The sequence below is a fragment of the Tetrao urogallus genome, assembly GCF_951394365.1.
Source record: "Tetrao urogallus genome assembly, chromosome: 7".
NCBI classification, from domain to species: Eukaryota; Metazoa; Chordata; class Aves; order Galliformes; family Phasianidae; genus Tetrao; species Tetrao urogallus.
This window is the reverse complement of record NC_136820.1, coordinates 4,564,431-4,587,764: the sequence shown is the minus strand read 5'-3', so window position 1 is coordinate 4,587,764 and position 23,334 is coordinate 4,564,431. Positions and strand designations below refer to the sequence as shown.

Below are 23,334 nucleotides of genomic sequence, written 5' to 3'. Positions count from 1 at the left end.
AAAAAAAAAAATATTTACTGTTTCTAGGATGATATCACAACTCTTCTGAAAGTACCTTGCAGTTATATTTGAACTACTTCTGGGTGTTCTAATCAAGTGCTAGTTATATAATTGTTGGTGTGGCCTAATTAAGGGACTGTGCTGCACTTAATACTAGTATCCATGTTGGTATAGTAATGCCATTTAAAAACAAACAAAAACAAATCCCATGGATCTACCTGCAGTAGGAAGGGTAGATCTTCCATTGTATTGTAATGTGCAGGGCAAGATGACTGCAGGTTCAGTCAAGCTGTACTATTAGGTGCATGTACTCTATTTTCACAAACTTATACCTGTCTGTTTAGAATACAGGTCTTCCAAGCAGCTGGTAGTTTACCAGGTGTGGACTTAAGTTGCTGGGCTTGCAATAGGAATTGTCAGCCCTCATAGTGCGGGTCTCTGTGGAGCTTTAATCAGTGAATGCCTCCACGTTCTGTATTACAGTAACATTGGCTCATGTATATTACTTCCTGCTGCTGATGTATTTTTCCATTGTAAAACAAAGTTTTAGTGTGGATTAACCAGGTCTTTATTTTCTGTTAATTTAATAACAAGCATTACTGTAGTGTGATTGTGTGTAGATATCCCTTAGCTATCAGGTTTTTTACTTCGGGGGGACGGGGGGAAGCAACCAGTTCAGGAATATCCTGTACTCTGCGTGCAGGAGAGCAGATGACTCGTGCTGCTCCGGCATTAATCCCAGGAACCACTAGCAGTAGCGGGGCACCGCCAGCCTAACATGAACACAGGTGCTTCATGACAAACCTTACTAGCATGTTCAGTTGCATCATGTTCTGGCACTGTATTTTGAATGACATTAATTTATTAAAAAAGACTGAATCCAACCGAGTTTGGGTGTGCTTTCTGCTTGAAGTTGACACGGTTACGCCCTCTCCCTCACCCTCAAACAGTATCTATTAATTTATTGAAAGCTACTTCAAATAGTTAAGCTATGGAAAACTTGGACCTGTGTAGCTAATTTCCAGCATTACACAGAACTTGAAACTTCCACTAAGACTTCTGTAAAGTGACACACCTCCAGTCATGGTGTTTTGTGGAATGTAAGGATTTACAGGACAAGTAATGCTGGCTAGTGAAGAGAAGGAGGCAAACTACTAACTTTAAGGAAGGTGACAAATTACATGTTGGCATTTACTGCTTCATCAGCTCTTCTGCTGCCTGAATTACTTAGGTAAGAAGGGAGGAGCAACTTGTGCTCCTGCTGGTTGTGTGTTACTGTAACCTGGAGCACCAGTTACAAGTTGGTCCAATGGTGCACAAATTAGAAGAACAATGTTGCTAATTTGTAATGTTTGGAGAACCACAGACCTCTGGCAAAAATGGTGGTGGTATCTTGTTCACTGCAGCCTGACAGGACTGCTTAGTTCTGTGGATCGTCCTCGCAGTAGCCTGCTTCATCAAGGGCTACTACAGCAGCCTTAGGCTCAAGACATGCTTTAATTTCAAGTGTAGATGATCTGCAGCTAGGGAAGGAGCACAGCAGGTGTGTTCTGTTAAGTAGGAACTTTCAATTCAAGCTTAAGATCTCATGCATGATTTCTTGCCCTAAAAAAGTGTGACAGGTTCAAACAGTGCACTGAATTGCACTCAGTGCTTCACGGGACCAGCTAAAGACATCTTCTGAAATGCAGAGGGACTTCCTGCTAGTCTGCATTTTGTACTCCTTAGAACAGGTTGGTGTAAGCCTGTGTGGTACCTTATTTAAAATTAATTTTAATAATGCAGTACTTAAGGACAAGACTAGTCAGGTGTCAAACAGTGCTGTGACTTGGTCAGACGTGCTTACTGTCAGCTCACTTATACCACTAGCTGCTGCAGTCAGTATTTGACCCCAGACAAAAGCAGCTGGCAAATGCGAACCTCTAGTCTGAATTGTTCCTTTTCATTATTAGAGGAGGAAACTGCAGGCAAAGCCTTGTCACACGTCTGGAAATGGTCGCCAGTGGTCAAATTCGACTGCAGTGGGAACAAAGACAGCGGCTGAAAAATGCAGCTCTCATTTTATAAATAGAGCAGTGATGACTAAAGCCTTCAAAGAGTTCTAGAACAGTATCTCACTACAAAGCTTCAACCTAATGCTAGCCTACTCAACCTCTACTTGACTACAAGGTACATTTACATACAAGTTCTAATGACTCCTTATGTCCTCAAGCTTTCCTATATTTGCAACGTTTGCTTTTTTTTTCTGATAGAAATACCTTTAAGTCCTATGTAATTTCAATTCCCTGTACCTGAAATAATAAAAGAACACTCTACCAACACTTTTAGTGCATCCACTTATTTTTACAGTTGTTTAACTGCATGCCTAATTGAAAGCTTAATTTTTGTTCTATGGGGAATAGTCAAAATTAGGGCAGCCAATTGTGTCAAACTGTACAGAGAACATTAGAGGGGTAAGTTAACTTTCATGAGCAATTACTGGTAATTTTTTTAAAGAAGCTCTACAGCTCTGCCTGGTACTTCACATCATTTCCCCTTTCATACGCTCCGTATTTGTTACCACATCACTTCTGCAGCATTGATCAAGAACTTGTAAAGCAAGGCAGAGCTTACAGCCTGGAGGAAAACAGCAGCAGCCTGAATAAAATCCAGGGAGGCAGTTCACAGAAAATCTGTGCACCTTCACACACCTCCAAGTTCAGGTATGGAAGAGGCTGATAAAGCCAGGAACTTGGATGTGGAAGGAAAGAGGAAATTTTTCACACAGCCTGGTCTGGTGGTTGGTGACAGGGGGCTGAAACCAGATGATCGTTGTGCTGCTTTGCAACCCAGGCCACTCTATGATCCTATGATAAAGATGGGGTGGGCACAAGGGTAACGAATCTGTAATGAACTACTGTCAGTAATGAAGGATCTGAGTGAAGTAACAACAATTGTACTTTCTATCAAATGCCCACAGTCAGACCACTTGGAATCCCAGCAGCAATAAAGAGCTCAACAAAACAGCTAAACTTAACATTGCTGCAGCCAAGATGAAGCCATCTCTGTGCCATGTCATACACATGAATCACATCACTTTGGGAATAACAATCATACTAAATCCACCACCACACTGGCACTCAGAAGTGACCCATCTCCCAGTTTGAGAGTCCTACTGGTACTTGCAGTGTTTGATAAGGAACAGGACAAGAACAGAAACATCACGGAGTTAAAGCTCTATGCCTACTTTTTTTCTTAAGCTCTCTCTCTTCTACTACAATAATTAAGGACAAAAAACAGTGTGAAGGAATTCCTTCTGCTTTCATCCTATCACATAACAATTACATTACATATTTCTGCTTTTTATGAATTCTCTACTTCTATGTTACTCTTCTTGTTAAAAAGCTAAACAGTACAACTGTGCTGCAGAAAGATGTGAATTTAGTATGTTTGAACAACTGCTTGCATATGGGTATTTAAAAAAAATAATGAAATTCAACAGTTTTTCCAACAGAAACGTTATCTAATCCACATCTGAATGTTACTCAGATTCAATTAGTTTCTTCCAACTGGAAGCAGTAACTTGCCAAATCATTCTTACCTTGGTGCAGCTGCAGTGACTGCAGAAGTTTTAAAATCAATCTTTAATGAATAGGCTGCTATTGTAGAGAGAGAAACGTGCAGCAATTATTGGCTCTGCATCACAACTAGATCTCAGCACCCCAATGAACCACACACCATCTTGAAGCTAAATCTTTGAGGCTAAATAGTTGAGAACATCACAGCCCTACCTGAAGTTCTGACTGATGCACAAGATGCCTGTGACCTACTGAAGACTTTAAGCCACCATCAGTTTAAACAGAAGACAAGTCTCAAATGGATCGACAGTGCATCACAAGCAGCTACCGACATCAAAATTGGTGTGTTCAGCTGGGACTACCTCCTCAAAGCACAGCTTTTTGAGCAGACACAGCTTTAGATAGGCTGGATGTATTTATTTTCAAGCAGCACGAGAAAATTCAAATCCATTGCTTCTATTTTTCAATGATCAAGTAACAGTTTCTATGTTTAAAAACTGCATTCACACCTTCACTTTTACAATGAAATGCTGCCACTTTAGCTGCTTAGCAATAATTTCTATGGAAATAAGAAGCTTGTTTAGACAAAATACTAAATTTCATTACAAAGGTGCTTAAAACAGACGTACAAACAAATCAATGGACTAGAAGAGTGATCTGAAAATGACAACTGATTGTTACATTTGAAGGAAGTGCTGCCAGATGTGCTCGAGAATTAAGGTTACGACATGGAAATGATGAAAAACAGTGAACACTTCGGCCAAATGAAATATTAGGTCAACAATACTTAGTCTAGTGGACCTGGGGGGATTTGTGTCTATGTATACTCAGTAGGCAGTTCCCCAGATACTGCTAAGCTACAGGTTGATGCCTTTGTCAGAAAGTTGAGGTAAGTGTGACACTTTCTTATCTGGAGGTGAGTTCATGCTGTACATTAACAATCAGAAATACCTCTGCAATTACGTTGTGACTGAGCTGTAACAATACCTTCACAGTTGACTCTCATTAGAGGTGCTATCACCAATTCATTTAGAGCTCTCCATTGCTTGCTATGCAGAAACAGATGTCAAGAGCCTTTGAAATAGAAATTGACTGCAGAAATCCTTTTGAACAAGTAATAATGCTTTAAAACGGGAAGAAAAGAGCTTGCATTCACTCTGGATTAATGTAAAGAGATTACAAATATGAAATTAAGAAGAAGACTTCATCAACTGAGATGAAAGTCAGTGGCTGCTATCCCTCCTCCCAGACCAAAATTATGTTTAAACAAGTGTCAAAGAGCAAACATACCTATTAATGAAGACAACTTATTACAAAGATCACTTCATCTCCACCCACTGCTGAGTTTAAATCGTCATTCAACTTGCTAGCAGGAAGTTTATTCTTAAGAACATTGAAGATAAATACAAGTTTCTTAATCCAACCTTGTGTTGAGAAACAAGCAAGGAAAATGCTCTTAACCTGGTGGCATTTTTGGCTCCACAACAGAGACAGCCAGAATGGAGGGGGAAAAAGATCACAAAAGCAAGCCATTATTTTCTTACCTGCGTGCTGAATCAGAAAGCTCTACAATCATCACCAATAACTGCACCTTTGCTCTTATGTCAGCACAGGTCTTCCTACAGGTATTTCATAATCTTTAAAGAGATATGAATGTCTATTACAGAGTCGTGGAGTAGCACATTAAAGAGCATCAGAAGTTTTAGAAGACAGACACATACATATTGAGTTCAGGAGCAATAGATGAAGTTCTGTAGGTGTATTTCACTTGTATTTCAGAAGCAGTAGATTTAGAAGAGCTTTAGGGGCATTTTTTGCCCATCTCCAATGAAGTTACTCAAGCCAGCCGTACACTTTCAGGTTTTCTGTGGTTGTCTTACATATTTAGCTTAATAAACCCTTTAAAACAGATCTTCTGTTTTCGAATTGCTAACTGAACCAATAACACTGAAAATTACACTGTTGGACAGTAACTATGAGATCCAGCTGTGCTTTTCCACTAGCTTTTGAAGTGCACCTGAAGAAAATAGAACCTGTTAAATTACATTAGAACCGTCTTATTTATCTCATGTACAGCTATTTTATTTGAGGAATGTATGAAATAACTACGACTCGAAACCTTGGCCCCAGAAAAAAGCATGGCAGAACACAAAGATACCGATAAGGGAATAAACTAAGAGCGTTCCAATACAGAGAAGTTGGAATACCTGATAATGCAATACAGAAAACGGTACCCTGTGGGGATGTTAGAAGGAACAGCACATGCATTGCAACTGACAGCAAATAATCTGTTTCAGGAGCATGAAACGTACAGCGTGGAACATGTTTATGCACAGAAGCCACTGCCTGCACTTTCCATACGAGGTACAGCATTATGTCACTTCTCTTCATACAAACTATTATATTCCTTCATGCCAGGATAAGAACTGAACTGTTTCAGTTGCTCCCTCAATTCTGGTGTTACTTTCCTTACAAAAAAAGGAGTTATCCAAATAGAACGTTCCCTGAGTAGGCAAAGAAAAAATCTGTAGAGCCAATCTTCATTTGGAAGAGTCTTCATAACTTCACTGGCAAAAAAAATACGCAGTCTGCTACTGTGCTAGCTTAGGTAATTTTAATACTCAGTATTCGTATACATAATAATTACATTGATGGTGTAATTATATCCTAACAGAGCAAGACCTCAGAAAACTGTCTATGATTCAATCTTAATTTTGGAGTATTGTGTTGTAATACTTTTCACGAAGAGATCTCTCCAACTGGAATCCTGTTCATGCCCTGGGGTAAAACACTGCCAAAACATTCCCTGTTACAAAGACCCACTGTGTAATACCAAGAAAAGAGCAATTTCGCAATCGTTACACAGACTTGCAGACACAAAGAGAGCTAGAGAGATGAATGCAGAAGACTGTGCGTGGCTACAGATGAGAAAGGAGAAACACTCAAACGTCAGCCACAGTCTTCTTCTGCACCCTGCTGATTCTGGTCTGCAGGTGGAAGCAGCAAAGCAATACCTGGCTTTGAGCCGTTCCTGGGCTTCCACCCATCTCTGCTGCTGACATGCTCTCTAACCCAACCTGGAAGATGAATCAGTAGTCACACTCTGCTTATTTCTAAGAAGATTCACAACCGTTTGGCTACTTGGATCGAAAAATATAACTACTTTACATAAATATCTCCAACATCCAAGAAAATGTACAAATCTAAAGTCAAACACGCTTGGCTTGCAGCAAGCCTTGTTTGCTAATGTCTCTATAAAGGCTCAGATTTGAAGTAGTCATCTTAAATACAACTTATATCCAGCAAATGCCGTCTCATCGTATGGAGGCACTCACCATTCTATACTTCTAGTGAAACCGAGTAACATTCCACATCTTGAAAGCAACACATGCCTTGTTTTGGTCCCAGATAGGTAGTATTCACTCCTACTTTTTGAAGCAGTCCTTTTACAGCTCAGAGAAACCATTGCACCTGAAATATTCAGCAGCACTGGGCAAAGCCGTCACTTAGTCCCCAAGGCTTTGGCTTGACTGTGTAAAAGTGGAAAACCATGATGACATGGCTGATTTTGCACTTGTGAAGGCTCCTCCAACCGACTGACCTGCATTACAGAACAAAAAAATAACAGTGTAATTTTACCTTTACTAAGCTTCTTAAAAAGTACTACCAGTAAAAAAAAAAAAAAAAAAAAGAATTCAAATCATTTGCTACCCGATTTGGAATTTCTAGAATTCAAAACTCAAGCTTGAAGAATGTGTCAGAAAACATTCAAAGAACTTGGACGCAGAAGCTCAGTGGAAATGGACCACGCTGTTCCTCTCCTTGAAGGCTGCTGAAAGGAGTTCCTTGCCAGAGTACACAGTAGCAAAGAGCAGCAAGATTTTTACAGGATGAAAAAACAAGCAGAGCAACTTTTGGCAAAGCAACCACAGAACAACTGCAGGACTTTTCAACTGGTCATCTTCCATTCTCTTGCACTGGAAAATGACAATGTGAGCAAGGTGCTCCTGTTTAAGTTCACTGTTACACAACACACAGAGCCTCAAATCAGAGCAACATTTTGAGTGGTAAAGTTGCTGTTTTGCATGAATGTTATAAAGTACTCTTGGATTAAAATAAAATGTAACGAGGATATAAGATGCTTCCTTAACAGAAGGTACTGCTTAGATCCAAAAGCAGTTTAAAATAAATTTCTTACCCACAGCTTTTCCTGTTTGCACAACATTTCGGCTGGTGGACACCATCACATTTCCAATCTTCTTCCCACGTTCACTGTTTTGCACAGAACTAAACAGGAGAGATACTGACGACTGTTAGCCAACTGACCGATGAACTCCAGGTGTAAATAAAGACTTATTTTGAACATCTATCCATACACAGATCTCCATAGCGTGCAAATGAGTAAATCAAGCCCATAATTCTTGTGTAGGTTTTACGCATCTTATCTGCTAACATCGGTTTGGCAAGACTGTCTGAGGAAGAAGAGATACTGCCAGCAACAGGGACCAAAACATCCAGCTGTTCGTGTTTACAGAACATGCTGATATATTTCCTAAATGTTTACCAAAACCAGATCTGCAAAGGTTTTGCAAAGTTTCAGCCACATCTAGAAGCTTTAAACAAACCAGTGTTACTCGATGGTCGTTATTCTTTTTTCCAAATAGAGTTTACTTTGTATCTTGCTTTAACATAGAATTTTTGATCAAGTATAATTCATATTTCTGTTCAAAATGCAAAAGAATAAAAGACACTTCCTTAACTTGGAAAGGATAAACCCAAAAGCAAATCAATTCCACTGCATGAGTGCGATGACTTGAAAATAAAATTTACTCATTTTAAACAGCAACATTCAAGTTCACACTTCAGGCCTACAAACCCATTTATGCAAAGCTTAACAACTTCACCACATGTGATTTTTTGCAGGAGAACTTTGAACGCAGTTTTGTGTACATGGCCAACTCGAACCATTATTTTGTTTCGGCCATTACTGCAGCACTGTGCTGTTACTAATATTTGCCTGCACATTTTAAAAAGTACATATCAGACTACGATATACTTACTGTGACAATCTTAGTTTAACGTCTGACACAGAGTATTGTCCCTGGAATGGATGGCTACAAGAGGAGGAAAAAGCCAAGAAAACATTATTTTTTCTATCATAAATCCATACTTCAACTCCTAGTTATGTTTGTCCCTGTGGCTTACAAAAAACAATCAATCCCTGATAGGCAGGGTACTGTACCACTTTACAGAAGGTTGGGCAGTATGATTGTTCAGTCTTAGCTTTCTTACAAACCACATGTAAGCTGCCTCCTGTTTTCACAGCAGGTATTAATAACCTTTTCACACTAAGGCAGACACTTCTTCCAATTAAGACGAAGAATGCAAAAAGAAAGAGAATCTCTTAGGCAGACCAAAAAAGCCTTGCAGGTCTAAAGAAAAACAACTTCCTTCAGACTACATCAGCTGGCAAAGCGAGAATGAAAGCTAACAAAACTCCCTGCACTACAACATAAATGCATGCTAAACAAAACACACGCATAGCCTACAAGTCTGGCATCATCTAATCTTGGAGTGGAAATACAGACAAAACAACCAAAATAATAGAACATGCAACATAAATTAGCCAGCTTCCCTCCATCCCTATCAGTGACAACCCCATGCATTCCCTTGTAAACCTGGAAGTAAAGCATGAGAAGCAGAATCGCCTGAGGACAGTGACAAATTCTCTACAGCTGGGGACAGCCAGCAATCAACATTAATAAGTTTCACTTCTCCTGACTCTGAATATAGTTTTCTTCATACAATTATACCCCAGAATTAGAGCAAGGCCCTGAAAAGTAGAAATACTCAATTTCTGTACTCACAGAATCTTTACTGCACAGGGTCACAAAGCCCTCAGGGCTCTGTAACAGGAACAAGCAGGACGCTGGTTCTACAGAACACCGTGTGCCCAACTACTCCTCACAGGAGCATTTCATATGAAATGCTAAAAAAATCCCCACAGTTTCTCACCTGGAATGTACTTCTGCAAGAGCTGGATGCTTGTTGCTATTCCATACTCTGTAGTTGTGAGTATTTTTCCAGGCTGCTACAAAGGCTGTTCCAAAGTCTGACAAAGTCTTGTCATTGTCTAAGGAATTAAAGATGTTAACTTGTAGCAATTCGTTATGGATGCAATACAAGAAAAACTGTATTTCTGCAGAAAAGCTGAGATTTTCCAGACTCTCATCCAATCATACTTTGCTCTGCAAAATGGCCCTTCAAAATGTTTACTTTTTCTTTATTATTACTTTTTATTATTATCATTATTATTATTTATTATTTATTATTAAGTCTCTCAAAGTCGCTCAAACAAAACAAGAAATCAAAAAAAAAAAACAAAAAAAACACCCCATCTTTTTCTCCCTTTAAATAATTTACAAAGTTCTCAATGAGCTCAGCTGGAGAGGATTAAAAAAGGACCCCCCTCATAGGAACTGACCTGCATTAGTTTTGATGAGATAGAATTTGGTTTGCTGTACTGTGTTAACACTCATCCCAATTGAGTAAACTTCAAATTCACTCCAAAACAGCAACGCAAGCTACTGTGGAATAAACTTATCACAACATCCCCTCCACCCCCTTTAAAATACAGATTATGGGAAAACACTTTGGAGCCAGACAGTTAAGTAGTAGAATTTCAGGAAAATTCCACCATTCCATTATCAACCCCATGATCATCTTACAACACTGACATTGCCAGACAAAGAACTTGGCATCTTCAAAACTTTAAATTCAAGTTCTCAACCCCATGGTTTCTTAGAAATACCACAGAACAGGAACTGAGTTACTGAATTGGTGTTAAGGGAGAGCAGTCATGAAGAGGATGAAGTTAACAGACTTAGTGCTAGGCAAGCTTCCACAAATAAGCCACTGATTATTTTAGTTACGTTCATGCATGAAAGGCTGGAACATACAGAATCCCCTCTGAGTTGAGACAAAGATGTTGAGCTCCAGAGAACAAAAGCTGATAAAACCTCAAGCTGACATTTTCAGCTTAAGCGAATCCCTACTCAAGACCACAGCAGCAGCAGGAAAGAGATGGGACAGACTAATAAAACCTCCTGAAAGCAGCCACTTAACTTCATGCCTCCTTGAATCCAATTAGTTCCCCAAACTGACTGAAGTCTGTAGGATATCTAAGTTTGTAAAAAGTCTTATACATATAGCAGAGGGGTTGAAACTAGATGATCAATGTGGTCCTTTCAAACCCAGGCCATTACACGATTCTACTTATAGGGAAAGCTTAACTAAAATCAATAAGGAGATAGTCAAAGAAAAAGTAGGTCTGTAAGGCTGTGAAGAATTAGTAATAATCTTGCCAAGGAACAACAAAGAGAGTCAAGGACAACTGAAAAAAAAAAACCCAGCCTAAAAGTGTAACTTTAGGCAGAGGGACTGTCAATGACAGGCTACATGAAACAAGAAAGGGCAAATACTTTTTAAACCCACCCTCATCTCAGGCCCTGAACAAGGCACTTGCTCTACCTGGTTGCAGCACAGAAGCGAGCAGCGCATGAAGATAAGCACTGAACTGAGCCCTGATCCACTCATCTCCTCCTTCCCATCCGGTGCCGTCAAGGAAAACATCATCTCTGTTCTCAGTCACGTGCTTCACCAAGTAATCTGCAAATCTGAGGTCAGCTGTTGTAGGGTTCAGGATCTTACGAAGTTCTGGATCGTGGATTTGTACATGAGCATCTTCTATCTGTTTGAAATTATTCCAAGGGTAAAAATTTATCTAAATAGAACTGCTTACATGCACAGCATACTGAGAACCTACCTAAATCTAAACCCAGCAGTTTCAACAAATATAGAAAAGAGACAAGTGACCAATGAAATTCTGAATGAACAGTTGTCAGTGTCAGATATTGCTTTAGTTCAACCCGAAACTGATAACCTTCCTGGTAGATAGCAAAGCCTGCTCATTTGACAAGATTTAGAAGAGAAGTTTGGTGCTCACACGTGTTTTCTTAGAGGCTCACTGATTTGCAGTTCAATTTATTAAGTTGATTATCAACATGTAGCTATTCAGGATATCAAATTTTGATAATATAGTTGTATTCACTTAGTAGAGCAGACACAGTGCTTTCCTAGATATTGTTTGCCCTGTTGATTAAATCAAGCCAAAATCAACATTAATATGCTGCATTCTCAACTGTTCCTTAACTGCAGGCACTGATTTTTGAATACTTACTACAAAGCCATGAGAAAAAACCACAACATGAGAGGTAGAACTACACCAGGGACAAAATAAATGTTTTAAACAAATAATCTGCAAATTCAAATACAATACCTAACATCAAGACGGACACATGACTTTTGCACAGGAAATGTTCTACCCTGATACAAATGGAATAAGCTTCAGAATTTAAGAATTTATTTCACAGAGAAGTAATTGAAGATTTGGGCATGAAATCACACACTCAAAATGCAACCCTTTTTTTCCCCCCCCTTCTTCTTGTGTTCAAGAAGCTTGAGTACAAAGAGTCATACTTCCACAATTGCATCGCTCAGATGTTTCTGCTGACGGAACAGGATATTGGTGGCTCCGGCAACAAAGCCGCGGACTGTCACATCTGACAGAAGATGATGCTGCTGCAGTGCCATGTATGGCAAGCAAAGGTATCCCTAAAGCAACAGAGACATTTAGAGGATTAATGCACAGACAAACTTTTTTTTTTTTTTTGGTTCATATTCAGATTTTTTTCCCCTAATTAATAAAAGCCGCCACACTGAACCCAGTACAGACAACACAGGCTACTATAATTTCACTACATCACATCCTCAAAGCAAAGCAACCAGATTCCACACTTGGTGAGTTTTCCAAGAGGTTGTACTGCCTTCAAGTCTCAGGACTGAAACTACAATACAGTGCGAATTGAATGGAATCAAGTGTGTTTACAAGTGAACAAATTAAGCAACATAAATTGATGATGAGGTCTCAGGTTAGTTAAGAGATGGGAACTCAGTGGAGACAGAGATTCATCCCTCTGCTTGCATACCATGATGGCTTTTGATGTGTCTCAGGTCTACAGTGTCAGAGAATTAGAAACACACACAACTGCTATCCGCATTTGGAGGATGGAAATCTCCCAGCAGTCAGTTTTTGATGGGCACACGCATGCCTGCTTTAAAAGAACAGGATAGAAAGCAATGCACCGTGCTCTTCAACTACTCCATGCTTATGTAAATCTCGTATTCCACTCTCCAATTTAATATATATTAAAAAAAGCAACCCAAAACACTTACTAAGAAGAGTGACATGGCTCTGAGGTAAGTAAATCAGAGATCTCTGTGAAGCAGCTGTAGTTATTTAGAAGGAGAATTATAATACAGGAGGAGCAAAACCATGAAGTTGAGCACTCAAGTCTAATTCCAGCTGTCCAGCTGCAGATGGCATAGAGGGGGTTATTCACTACTAGTAACCCAGATGAACTCCCAGTATACTGGACAGAATTAAAAGGCACATGTACTTCATCACACAGTAACTGGAAACATACGGTCGAAAGGAGCACAGCTACACTCTTGTTATACTGGATGCAAGGATGGCTTTCTAGATGACAACCATCTGAAAGCAAACTGTGTGTGTTGAAAAAAACCAAGTGTTTTGAGATGGAATCACCAACCTAAAACATAATTTTTTTTTTAGAAAATACAGCTTAATAATCAAGCAAAGGAAGCCAGTGCTTTTCAGCAGTTGCTACTTGAATTAGAAATCATTCACTATTTAAAGGATCAAGGGTCAGTTCCCAAATTCACATTCTTGTATAACTCTAACAGTGTTTATTTCAGTGAACATGTTCAAACAAAAAAACAACAGGGAAAGTTAAATGGGTTTTAGACCTTACAGAAGTGCTACTAAGGAAACAAGCACCACAACCTATATTTCTCTGTGCTGCGGTGCACTTGGATCCGTTATTGCACCATCTCACAAAATTTCTGCCTTTTCACATTTGTCAGATTTGTTAGTCTTTCCATTGCATGACACAAACATGTTCAGAGAGCTCTAAAAGATTCCAACTTCCAGTAAGCAGTTAAACTATAACTTATGATCAGATTTTTCTGGTAGGTTTGAGATGTAGAGCCATTTCTGTTTTAATTACATCAGATGAACTCAGATGAGAAGTGCCTATGTGGAACAGGAGGTAAACATACAAAACGCCAGCTTCCTTCAAATTGTTAGCTTTTCCATTTTATGAGCTTAGTAGCAAACTAAGTTTGCTCCCATAGGACCTCCTATCAGTCACTTGCTTCTTACTTTCAATCTAGTATTTTCAATAGAACTAAAACTAAACACAAATTACAGGCTGTTCTGTTGCTTAGATAAGATCGCGAAGACAAACACCAGACTGTAGTTCTGTGCTGAAAACCCTTCTCTAACACTGACTTGAAGCAATATAGGGAAAATAATGTTTGAACTGCTCAGTTTGGCTTCTGTTTGTGCTGTTACCAATGAAAGGTATTCCAAGAAGCTCAAGTGCCATTATTAAACAAAACATTCTGCAAGAAAATTCAAATAAACACCTCCAAAGGAAGAAATGCCTCTGTAACCTCATCAGCTTGAGGAGATATATCTCAATCATCTGCTTAAACAGCATATTAAAAAGAAAACAAAAAATATATATACCATCTCTCTTACTAACAAAGCTACCCTTAAAGGGGAGGCACTTTTTTCCATTTGAGACAGAAAACCAGTCCCAGTAGATGAACTGCTTGTTAACTAACAATGCCCATCAGAGCCCATAAAGAAACTCTGGAATACCTGGAGTTCAGTTAGGCATTTTTCAGTGAAAGCTTGAAGCTCAGCAGTTCAGCACTGTGCACAGGGAAGAGCCATACACAACCAGGAACAGTTATCATACAAGGAGGTGTGAAAAAATATACACATAAAAAAAGGAAAATATGCTTAGGTGACAGATAAGATACAGCTTTTATAATTAGTTTGGATTAACACGTCTAAACACTTAAGTACTCTGATCTCAACCCGTACAGATTAGATCAACAATTCTTCAGAGTAAAAGATAACAGTAGTTACTGATACACACCATTCATTAACCACGCTGGGTTAAGAGGTTATGATCTTGTAGAACTGCAAATAGTACTAAGTGTATGTATGAAAGAGAAGTGGAGTGCACGTGCCCAGATCCCTTAGACGCACAGGCATGCTTTCCTCCTGCGTACGAACACGCAGTCACTTGTCAGAGACCATGCCTCCATGCTCTGTCGTACCCTACTGTAAATTTGGAGTTCAATTAACCATAAATTACAAGACAACTCTGACAAAGAGAAGTCCTTATGAGTTACCAGATACCATGAACAACCTATTTACCTTTGTAAAAATAGCCAACGGCATACCATACTGGTCCTCTTCCAACCCAGAGATGAGTCCTGGAACAAGCACCACGTGTCCTGTGTTGGCTTGGGGCTGCACAGTGATTGGAAGACTTTCCGAGCTCAGGCATTCACTTGGACGGTTTTCCACCTGTTCTGATGCTGCTTTTTCACATTCTCCTTTCATAGCAGCCTCATCCAAAATGCTAGGATCTAAGGTCTCCCAGTCACTTTCAGAGGATTCCAGAGATGTGCGGGAAGGAACTTCTAAATGTTGCACAGTGCCATTGGAGGACTGAGCTCCATTATAAGTCTTCTCTGACTGGGAGAAAGGCATGTTTGCTTTCTGACCTTCCATCAAATGGTTTCCTGCCATCTTCCTGCCTCCCTTCTCTGCTCCCAGGTTTGTGTTTGCAACATCACCAGCAGACACAGAAGCTGAGTTATATAACCACGGTGTAGTTTCTTGCAAGCCAGCATCCTCTGATATGCTTTTTCTGGGTCTATAGTGTGAGCTGTCAGTAAGACCATGCTCAATCATACCTGCAAAGTGACATCACACGTAAAAGTCAGCATCTCAATACGAATCCAAATGACTTCTGTTAAAGACAATGAAGAAAGTGCCACTGTTGGATACTGGAAATCACATGTTTTACACTACTTTGGGAAAAAAAGAAAACAAACAAACAAAAAGAAACACCAAACAAAAAAAACCCCTCCTTTCAGAAAAGAGGCCTACCTCAACTTTTTGTTTTGGGAAGACTGGCTGTAAGTTAAGAATTAGTAAGGTTATGTATGGGTTTATCTGTTTTGTTTTCAGAAGCTCATGCAGAAAATTTCTGATTTTGAAGGAACTTGGCTAATTCAGAGTCACATCTATGTGACCCACAGTTAATAAAGAAGATCCAGTGGCTTTAATTAAACACAAGAAGTAATTCAGATGGTGCAAACAACGTTAGGAGGCATGCCCACATTACACACATAAGTCTACAAGTTATCCTGTTTTTCAGGCAGCATTTCAACATAATTCTGTTTTCATATGATTTATTCCCCTTGTAAGGTGGCACATACAACCACACTGTAATAACTGAGAAGTTCAAGGCTCTCTTCTTACCAGGAAATAATGACAGGACAGTCATCAGAGCTCCCACCAATCTATTTACTGGAGAAATATAAAACAGCACCTGGTGGCAGAAGAGGAGGAGAAAAAATAGAAAATAAAAATAAAAGAACAAAAAGAGCAGAGGGGAAGTAGACAAAAGGGAATTAAAAAAATAAATCAAAACTACAGTTGAGGACAACAAAGAACACAAACTGCTAAAGGAATTTATTTTAAAACAGGAATTCTGCTTCCCCACAAAAGCTCTTACAAAAGCTCGTATTAACTATTTGAATACACATGTTGTATACTTGTACTTTATAATATTTATGATACATACATTGTATGTATGTGCCTGTGGGCATAACATACAGTCAGATTTTTCTGACTGAATGGTCTTATCAATCCAGCATGCTGACTGGATCAACTTCGTAGAAATCTGATCAGGCAGAAATTGTTTCTGGCACTCTACCTAAGTTGTTGTTAATTTGTAGTGCATTAAAGTGTCTCTTCTAGATCAAAGAGGCCAAATAATCTCCGTTCCAGAATTCTGGCAAAAAAAACCCTCCATGAAAATATATGGAAGGTACATGAAATCTAGGATAACTGCAGCATGCATGTATCTTCCTATGATAAAAACTGAGTTTACAGATACAGAAAACATGATTGATATTAACTTCAGTGAAAAGTACTTAAGAACATAACTTCCTAGCTTCTTTTCAGGTGCTGGTCAATATGAAAAAACACGGGATGCAATAGCAAGAAACTGCAGCAGGAATCCTACAATACCCTTCTAGTTTTATGTTGTCATATGCCACGTACTTGTAGCAAAACGTGTTTTTGAGACTACAGAAATAACTAGGTCTATAAAGAAGCCCTTTGTCTTCAGGAAATTTACTTAAATTTATCTTCAGTTTGGATGGACTGCTAACTTAAGCCTTTCGACACTTTTATGCATTTGTTCCAGCAAGTCCCTCTGTCATCTTTCCATCTGCATAGGTGCACGTTCCTTTACCCCTTCTACATTTCATGACCTACAACATCTACATCAGCAAACTGGGTGGTCCTGGCAGCAGAAACTTAAATGATCACCACATGCAAGAAGTCTCCTAGTCCAGTAACAGCTGTGAAGTGAAAAAAACAAATAGCAAAAAAACGTTTCTAAAGCCTGCGGAAAGGCATCAATCAAATTGCCAGGAGTCATAGGAAAGCAGTTCGTGGAAGGGAGGCATTTTTCAGCTCAAGGAAAATTGGCATTACTACAATGTGCAAGGCTTCTTGCACGTTATATTTAAGGGCTTCGAACATAGAAATTTCCCCAGTTATTCTGGAACATTCACATCTGTCAGAAAACAGGCAGTGCCAGAAAACCAAAACGCCTCCTTTTGAAACAGTGAGTGCTGTCTGCCTGGTGGAGCTTAGGGGGAGCTTGGAAAAACTTCTCTCTTCTTCACTCTGTGCATTTATGATTTGTTTGAGCTTCAGAAAATAACCCACTAGGATCAGATATTCAGATCAGAAAATTGTAGCTCAGTAAAAGTTCTGAATTGTCATGATGAAATACTAACAACTTCAGCTTTTAAACAGATCAACAGAGATGCTTAAAATTTTAACAGAAAAAAAATGCATACTTTTTTGTATATTACATATATATATATATAAATATATATAAGTGCATACATTATATATATTATATATGGCTTAAAAAAAACCCAACATTGTAGACAAATGTATTGATGTGATCTGAGGGAAAGAGCTTGCATTATTCCATCCTAATTACATACATTTCTACATGTGCAATCCCACTATGTAATAATTATATTCTATTCAAGTACTTCTGTTTTAGAAGGTCATATTCACTGCATTAATAAGGATCCCTAGGCCACAGACTCAGCTATTTTGCTGTCTGTAGGCTGAATCCTACTGGCCTTCCAGTTGCAGTTAATGGGAAATTCCTACTTTCCTTCTCACCAATCTAAAGAAGCTGGGTGTCCTCATAGAAAAGAATATGACACTGGGGGAACTGAAAGTGTTCTTTTAATTCTGTTTAAACATTAAGACAAAAAGTTCCTGCAAAAAAAAAAAAGTGTGTGGGAGTTATAGACGCTCATCACTGAAAGTTCTTCTGTTTATCTCTTGATACCCCAAGACAAGAAAACAAATCTTTGTAGCCCAAGGCAAACTCTAAGTAGAGATCTTTGTTCGTTTCTTTGTTGGTTGTTTTAAAACAAGTCTGCGTTCTCAATTCAGCATGACTGAACAGAAATGACTCTTTGCATTGTCTCCTAAAGCTGTCCACACAACTCAGGTTTGTAAGACATTCCTTGCACAGGTTTCTTTGTATGGTATGTCCAATTAAAACAGAACAATTTTACTTAGTGAATTCTACTTAGTGAAAGCTGTAAAGCTGTATGTTCCATTTTAGGTCTCAACCTTTCCTACCCATTTCTCTGCATAAGAACCTACTTGCATCCCATACATCTTTTCTTGTCTTCTGTAAGATGTTAAGTTTCCCCACTCACATTTAATTGCATTTTACTTCACAGCTACTAATGAAAGTGGAGAATGCATGTAACAGCAGCAGAAACAAATTTATACAGCAACACACTGAAGTTACTTTGAGCATACTTTCCTGATCTGCACATGTATGTAAAATTGCTGATCATCAATCCAGATCATTTAAACTTTTTTTTCTTTAATTTTTTGCTGGTATGTTCTACATATTTTCATACTTAAAAAAACCAAAAAAACAAAAAACAAAAACTGTTTCTATTTCAATTATCTGCCCCAGCCTACAAAATGGTACCTTCTTCTCTAGGAGAATCAATTTAAAAAGGATCAAGACCTGAAAAACAAAGGAAAAACACAGCAAATGAGGCAGTGCCATTGATCAAAACTACCATGCAAGTTTATCCTATTCAAAATTTCTCTGCATAACTGTCAAATGATCAAACCTGAACAACAAAAACCAACCAGTGTTTCAATACCTTTTCTTCACTAGACCTCTTTGAAACGACATTTGAAACACACACACACACACACATACACAAGGACTTCATGATTGGTGATTCAAGTCACAGAAAGCTTATAAAGAAGGAAGAACATATTGTATCATTCTAGAATTAAAAAAAAAAACCAAAACATTGCATAAACACAAAAGTTCTTTTACAAAATTACAGATACAGGTTGAGCCAAACAACTTCCCCAGGAACAGCATTCACCTTACCTAATGTTAGACATCTACAGACAAGACATCTAGATCAGAGCCAGCTGCCTATACTCTTTAAACCCAAAGAAAAGGAGACACTTCTGGGGCAATCACCAGCACACACATGAAGTGTATTAAGCATGCACACATACACTATTAAATGCAGAACCTCAAATTTCTCTCCTTGAAGCCTCTCAGTTACAGACTTTAAATGCTATTTGTAACTTTGCTACAGGATACAGACTCAATTTCAACAGCCATTAAGAAAAGCCAATGGGAGAAATTACTAGTTTATTTGGTGGCAGGAGCTGCAAAAATTACATATTGGGAAAAATATCCCAAGTGTCTGCAATGACTTTAGCAGTATTCTTCCATCATATTTATTTGACAAGGCACAGGAAATAGAAACAAGACCATAATTGAGATACCACTTTCACTTTAGGCCAGGACTAAAGAATTGTAACCCAAGCCTAAAAATCCACAAGAAATCCAAAAGACAGACAGAAGTTCTCATTATGGAACTTATTTTACAGAAGACCTGTAGGTGGAAACAAAAAATCAGGAGACTGTAACCAGAAATACTTAAGGAACAATCTCACTTCTAGCTCAGGTATGTCTAGACATTCATCTCTCAGTTCTTCAAAAAGCATTTTACTCCTCAAAATAAGTGCTGTATTTTATAAGTCTAGCAGAAAAAGCCTACCTTGTGTCTGAAGTGAAGAACAAGATCCCGAGGAGACAGACCTGAGACACCAAAGGAGCTGCAATTACTCCACTTTATAGCTAGTAGAGATACTAACATTAATTCCTGCCAACTTTTTGTGGGGAAAGGGGGGTATGCCCATTATGCATTCTATGTGAACCATGGTTATTTCAGTAGCAGAACTCAGAGTACCTTCTCTCCTTTGTGCAGATGAAATAGTTAAATGACAGTGGAGACAATAACATGTTTAGTCACACCCTGAGTTACTCCTGTTGGCTGCAACAGCATTATGGAAACAGTGAACTAAATCCCACATTGTGCTTTCTAAAAGCATAGATAAGAGTCAGAATAAAACAGGAGATTTCCCAAATAACAGACGAAAGATCTAGCATCCCAAAACATCATCTATGAATTAAGAAAGCACTGTTTTCCAAAAACAGCTAAGCAGACATTTGTCAGACTGACAGGTCAAGAAGTACGACGACTTTTAACCCACGACTAACTTCTATTACGAAAGCAACACTGCACTTATTTGACATTTATTTAAATCCCTAAGGAGAAGTATAACAGAATACTGTGCAGGCACACTCACCTCTACGTTTAATCTGTTAATGTACAAAAGCAAATCAGCTAAGGAAGGGAACACATTGATTAGCACAATGTTATCCCTGCCGCTTGTACAAAAAAGCCACTTACCAAGATAAACTTGTGACCCTTCTAACAAAGTCCCTCCCAAGGAACTATTCATATGATCATAAAGTTCCTGTAAAAGTATGAACAAAAGCACACAAAAAATAAAACAAGGACATTAATGGTACGCAGTCGTACAACATCCACTGCTAAAAAAATTGCCTTATTGAAGGATTTCAATGCCTTACTCTACAAAGAAAGTCATGTTTTATTAAGAGTCAATGGAGATACAGGTTGAATATCATGCTCATTCTTCTATTTCAATACCTATCAAATTTGTAATCTGTCATGAGGGTCATATAGGTCCTCTAAGGTATTAGAAGAGCTGAATAGCTGAATGACCTATGGAAATGAAATACCTGAGCAAAACCACTAATTAAAAACACTGAAGTCTGTAGCTATACACTGCAGGCTTTGTTCCATATTGTTTTTACTTTAAAAGTTACCTTTAGAATTGAAATTTGCGAGAAGTCTTTTTCTTCAAAATAGGCGTGAGTAATGAGCTGCAGCTTGGCCTGAAGTAACCCATACAAAGGCTTGAAAGAAAAATCAAGTGAAAAAAATAATCAGCCCAGTTGCTTTGAACATCAGCCTTCTCCCATTCTGATCTTGCAATATAGTCACTTTATTACACACGGAGTTCACAGAAGGAAAATGATAGACCTGAATTCTTAGCTGCTAACTTACAACATCTTTTGTCTGTGCTCATTTTAAATTATTGTGATTAACTGTACTATCAGGATAATAAACCATTTTGATTCCACTTGTATATAGCATACCAACACCGGATATCTTTCCAGAAAAGTATCTTCCTGTTTAAAACACTGCTCATGCAGCTGTAGTGGGAGATCTTCCTTCAGCTTTAAGCACAGAAAATTTCCACTCCCTGCCTGGGGAGTAATAGCTTTTGCTAAGTAACTAGTAAAGAAGTCCTCTCAAAGGAAGAATGTACTATTTCTGTGATCATCTTAAAACCTCTTTCATGGCTGATAATAGGCACTCCCTCAGTAATAACACCTAAGCTCAAACTCCTATTATATATGAAGAATTAGTAGTGCTTAAGAATCAGCAACAATTTAAAAAATAACATATTCAGAGCCAAAAGTTCCAGAAAAAAGTATGGAGAACAAATAATATTTAACACGTTATTTAGGAGTGTTTTGAGATTTGAACATTCTTACCAGCTGACTGAGAACACAGACACTTTTCTGCACTGTTTCTCGGGTGATGTCTGCTTGTCGTACTTTTAATGCCTAAGAAATAGAAGCATAACAGCATATTTACCTAAACACACTCCCAAAAACAACTGTTTCACAGGTCAAGATGCCACATATTCCCTATTTAAACAAAATCCTAAGATTCCCTGCCTTCAGAGGGGGAACACCCAAATCACATTTTTTACCTATTACAGTCATAAGACTGATTCTGCAGTTATGTTGTCAACTCACTGAGCACAGCATAAATCCAAATACAGCTGTAATGACAGGCAGAGGACTGTTTGGAAGGCACTACTATGAGTAAACAGTCCTGGAATAGCCTAGAAGCAGCCCTGGAAAAGGCAATGGCATTTTTAATGCAGGGCAATGTACCTGGAGAGAAGCAGCCACAACAGCTAGCTCTTCTCTAAGTACTACCTATGAAAATGAACTGGGCTATCAAGTCTACCTGGAAAGAGTTTATACTCAAGGATTTTCTCTAAGCCATCCATAAAATAAAGGACGTATCTCCAGAAGGAACTCCATTCTCAGCCAGACCAAACGGCTAAGGTAGTTAAGAGCTAAACTAGAAAGAGTAAGGGCAGAAATGCAGCAGTGATTCTTCTAACTGCACAAACAGTGTGTAGATTGCAGCCCACACATCAGAAAGCCAGATGGAAAGGGTGCTCAGGCTGTTATATGAAACACACACTGTTTTGCATTCTACTTTCTCCAAAGAGTATAATTTAAACAACCCTTTTAATTCGTTAGTGAACAGTATAAACTTTAAATCAAGACACAATCAAGCCATGTTAAAATAACTGCACAGTTAAATAGAGCAAGATTAATAAGATATATGTGAGGACTGGCTGGAAAGATAGTATGCTAAAATCAATGTTAAGTTCAAGAGAAATGGAATTAAAACCTACACATGGAAAATTTCTCCTATAGCATAAATAGAAACATGAAATATAACTAAGGTGTGCTAAAGACAGAGTACAAAATTTGCATCTTCTGAATACAAAACTAATTAACTCTCAAGTCCACATGGCATTCCAGATCCTTGGCACACCACTTGAAAAGAAGTGATTACTTATTTTTCAAGAGATCTGTAATAACATCTCAACTGTAGTTACTCAGACTACTGCCACTGCTACTTTTGGAAATTAAATGCACACTGTAGCTCTCACCAGTTTTTTCCAGCTTTATTGCTAAAAATTCAGTAACAGGTGCCCACATAGAGCTGCATACAATGAATGGCAAGATTTTGATTTACCATGCAAGCATTTTTTTTGGCAAAGGAGGTACGTGAAGATTTGCATGATCCCAACAGATACCCTAAAATTCTTCAGTCACATACTAGAGAAATTTAAACTGCTTCCATCCAAGGGACTTTCTTCCTGGCAACAGGACTTGGCAGCCTGAGCGACTGTCAGTTTTGCTACTTGGGACTAATGCCTGGGTTTGTTTTCAAAAAGCAGAACATTTATCAATTGCCTTGGATG

At 38.6% G+C, this 23,334-nt stretch overlaps 1 protein-coding gene across 1 annotated transcript in view; it reads right to left on the bottom strand.

The window, feature by feature from the left end:
* Window positions 1–7,063: 7,063 nt before the first annotated feature.
* AVL9 (AVL9 cell migration associated) overlaps window positions 7,064–23,334 on the bottom strand; it is a gene marked incomplete at both ends in the record, with an annotated part of 33,874 nt that continues 17,603 nt past the window's right edge. Inside the window, 13 exons of the mRNA XM_079538532.1 lie at window positions 7,064–7,158; window positions 7,756–7,844; window positions 8,618–8,671; window positions 9,573–9,690; window positions 11,088–11,307; window positions 12,096–12,230; window positions 14,932–15,476; window positions 16,048–16,117; window positions 18,839–18,877; window positions 19,944–19,984; window positions 20,640–20,706; window positions 21,080–21,169; window positions 21,815–21,886. Coding sequence (XP_079394658.1) covers window positions 7,064–7,158; window positions 7,756–7,844; window positions 8,618–8,671; window positions 9,573–9,690; window positions 11,088–11,307; window positions 12,096–12,230; window positions 14,932–15,476; window positions 16,048–16,117; window positions 18,839–18,877; window positions 19,944–19,984; window positions 20,640–20,706; window positions 21,080–21,169; window positions 21,815–21,886 — 1,635 coding nt within the window. The remainder of the gene's footprint in view (window positions 7,159–7,755; window positions 7,845–8,617; window positions 8,672–9,572; window positions 9,691–11,087; window positions 11,308–12,095; window positions 12,231–14,931; window positions 15,477–16,047; window positions 16,118–18,838; window positions 18,878–19,943; window positions 19,985–20,639; window positions 20,707–21,079; window positions 21,170–21,814; window positions 21,887–23,334) is intronic.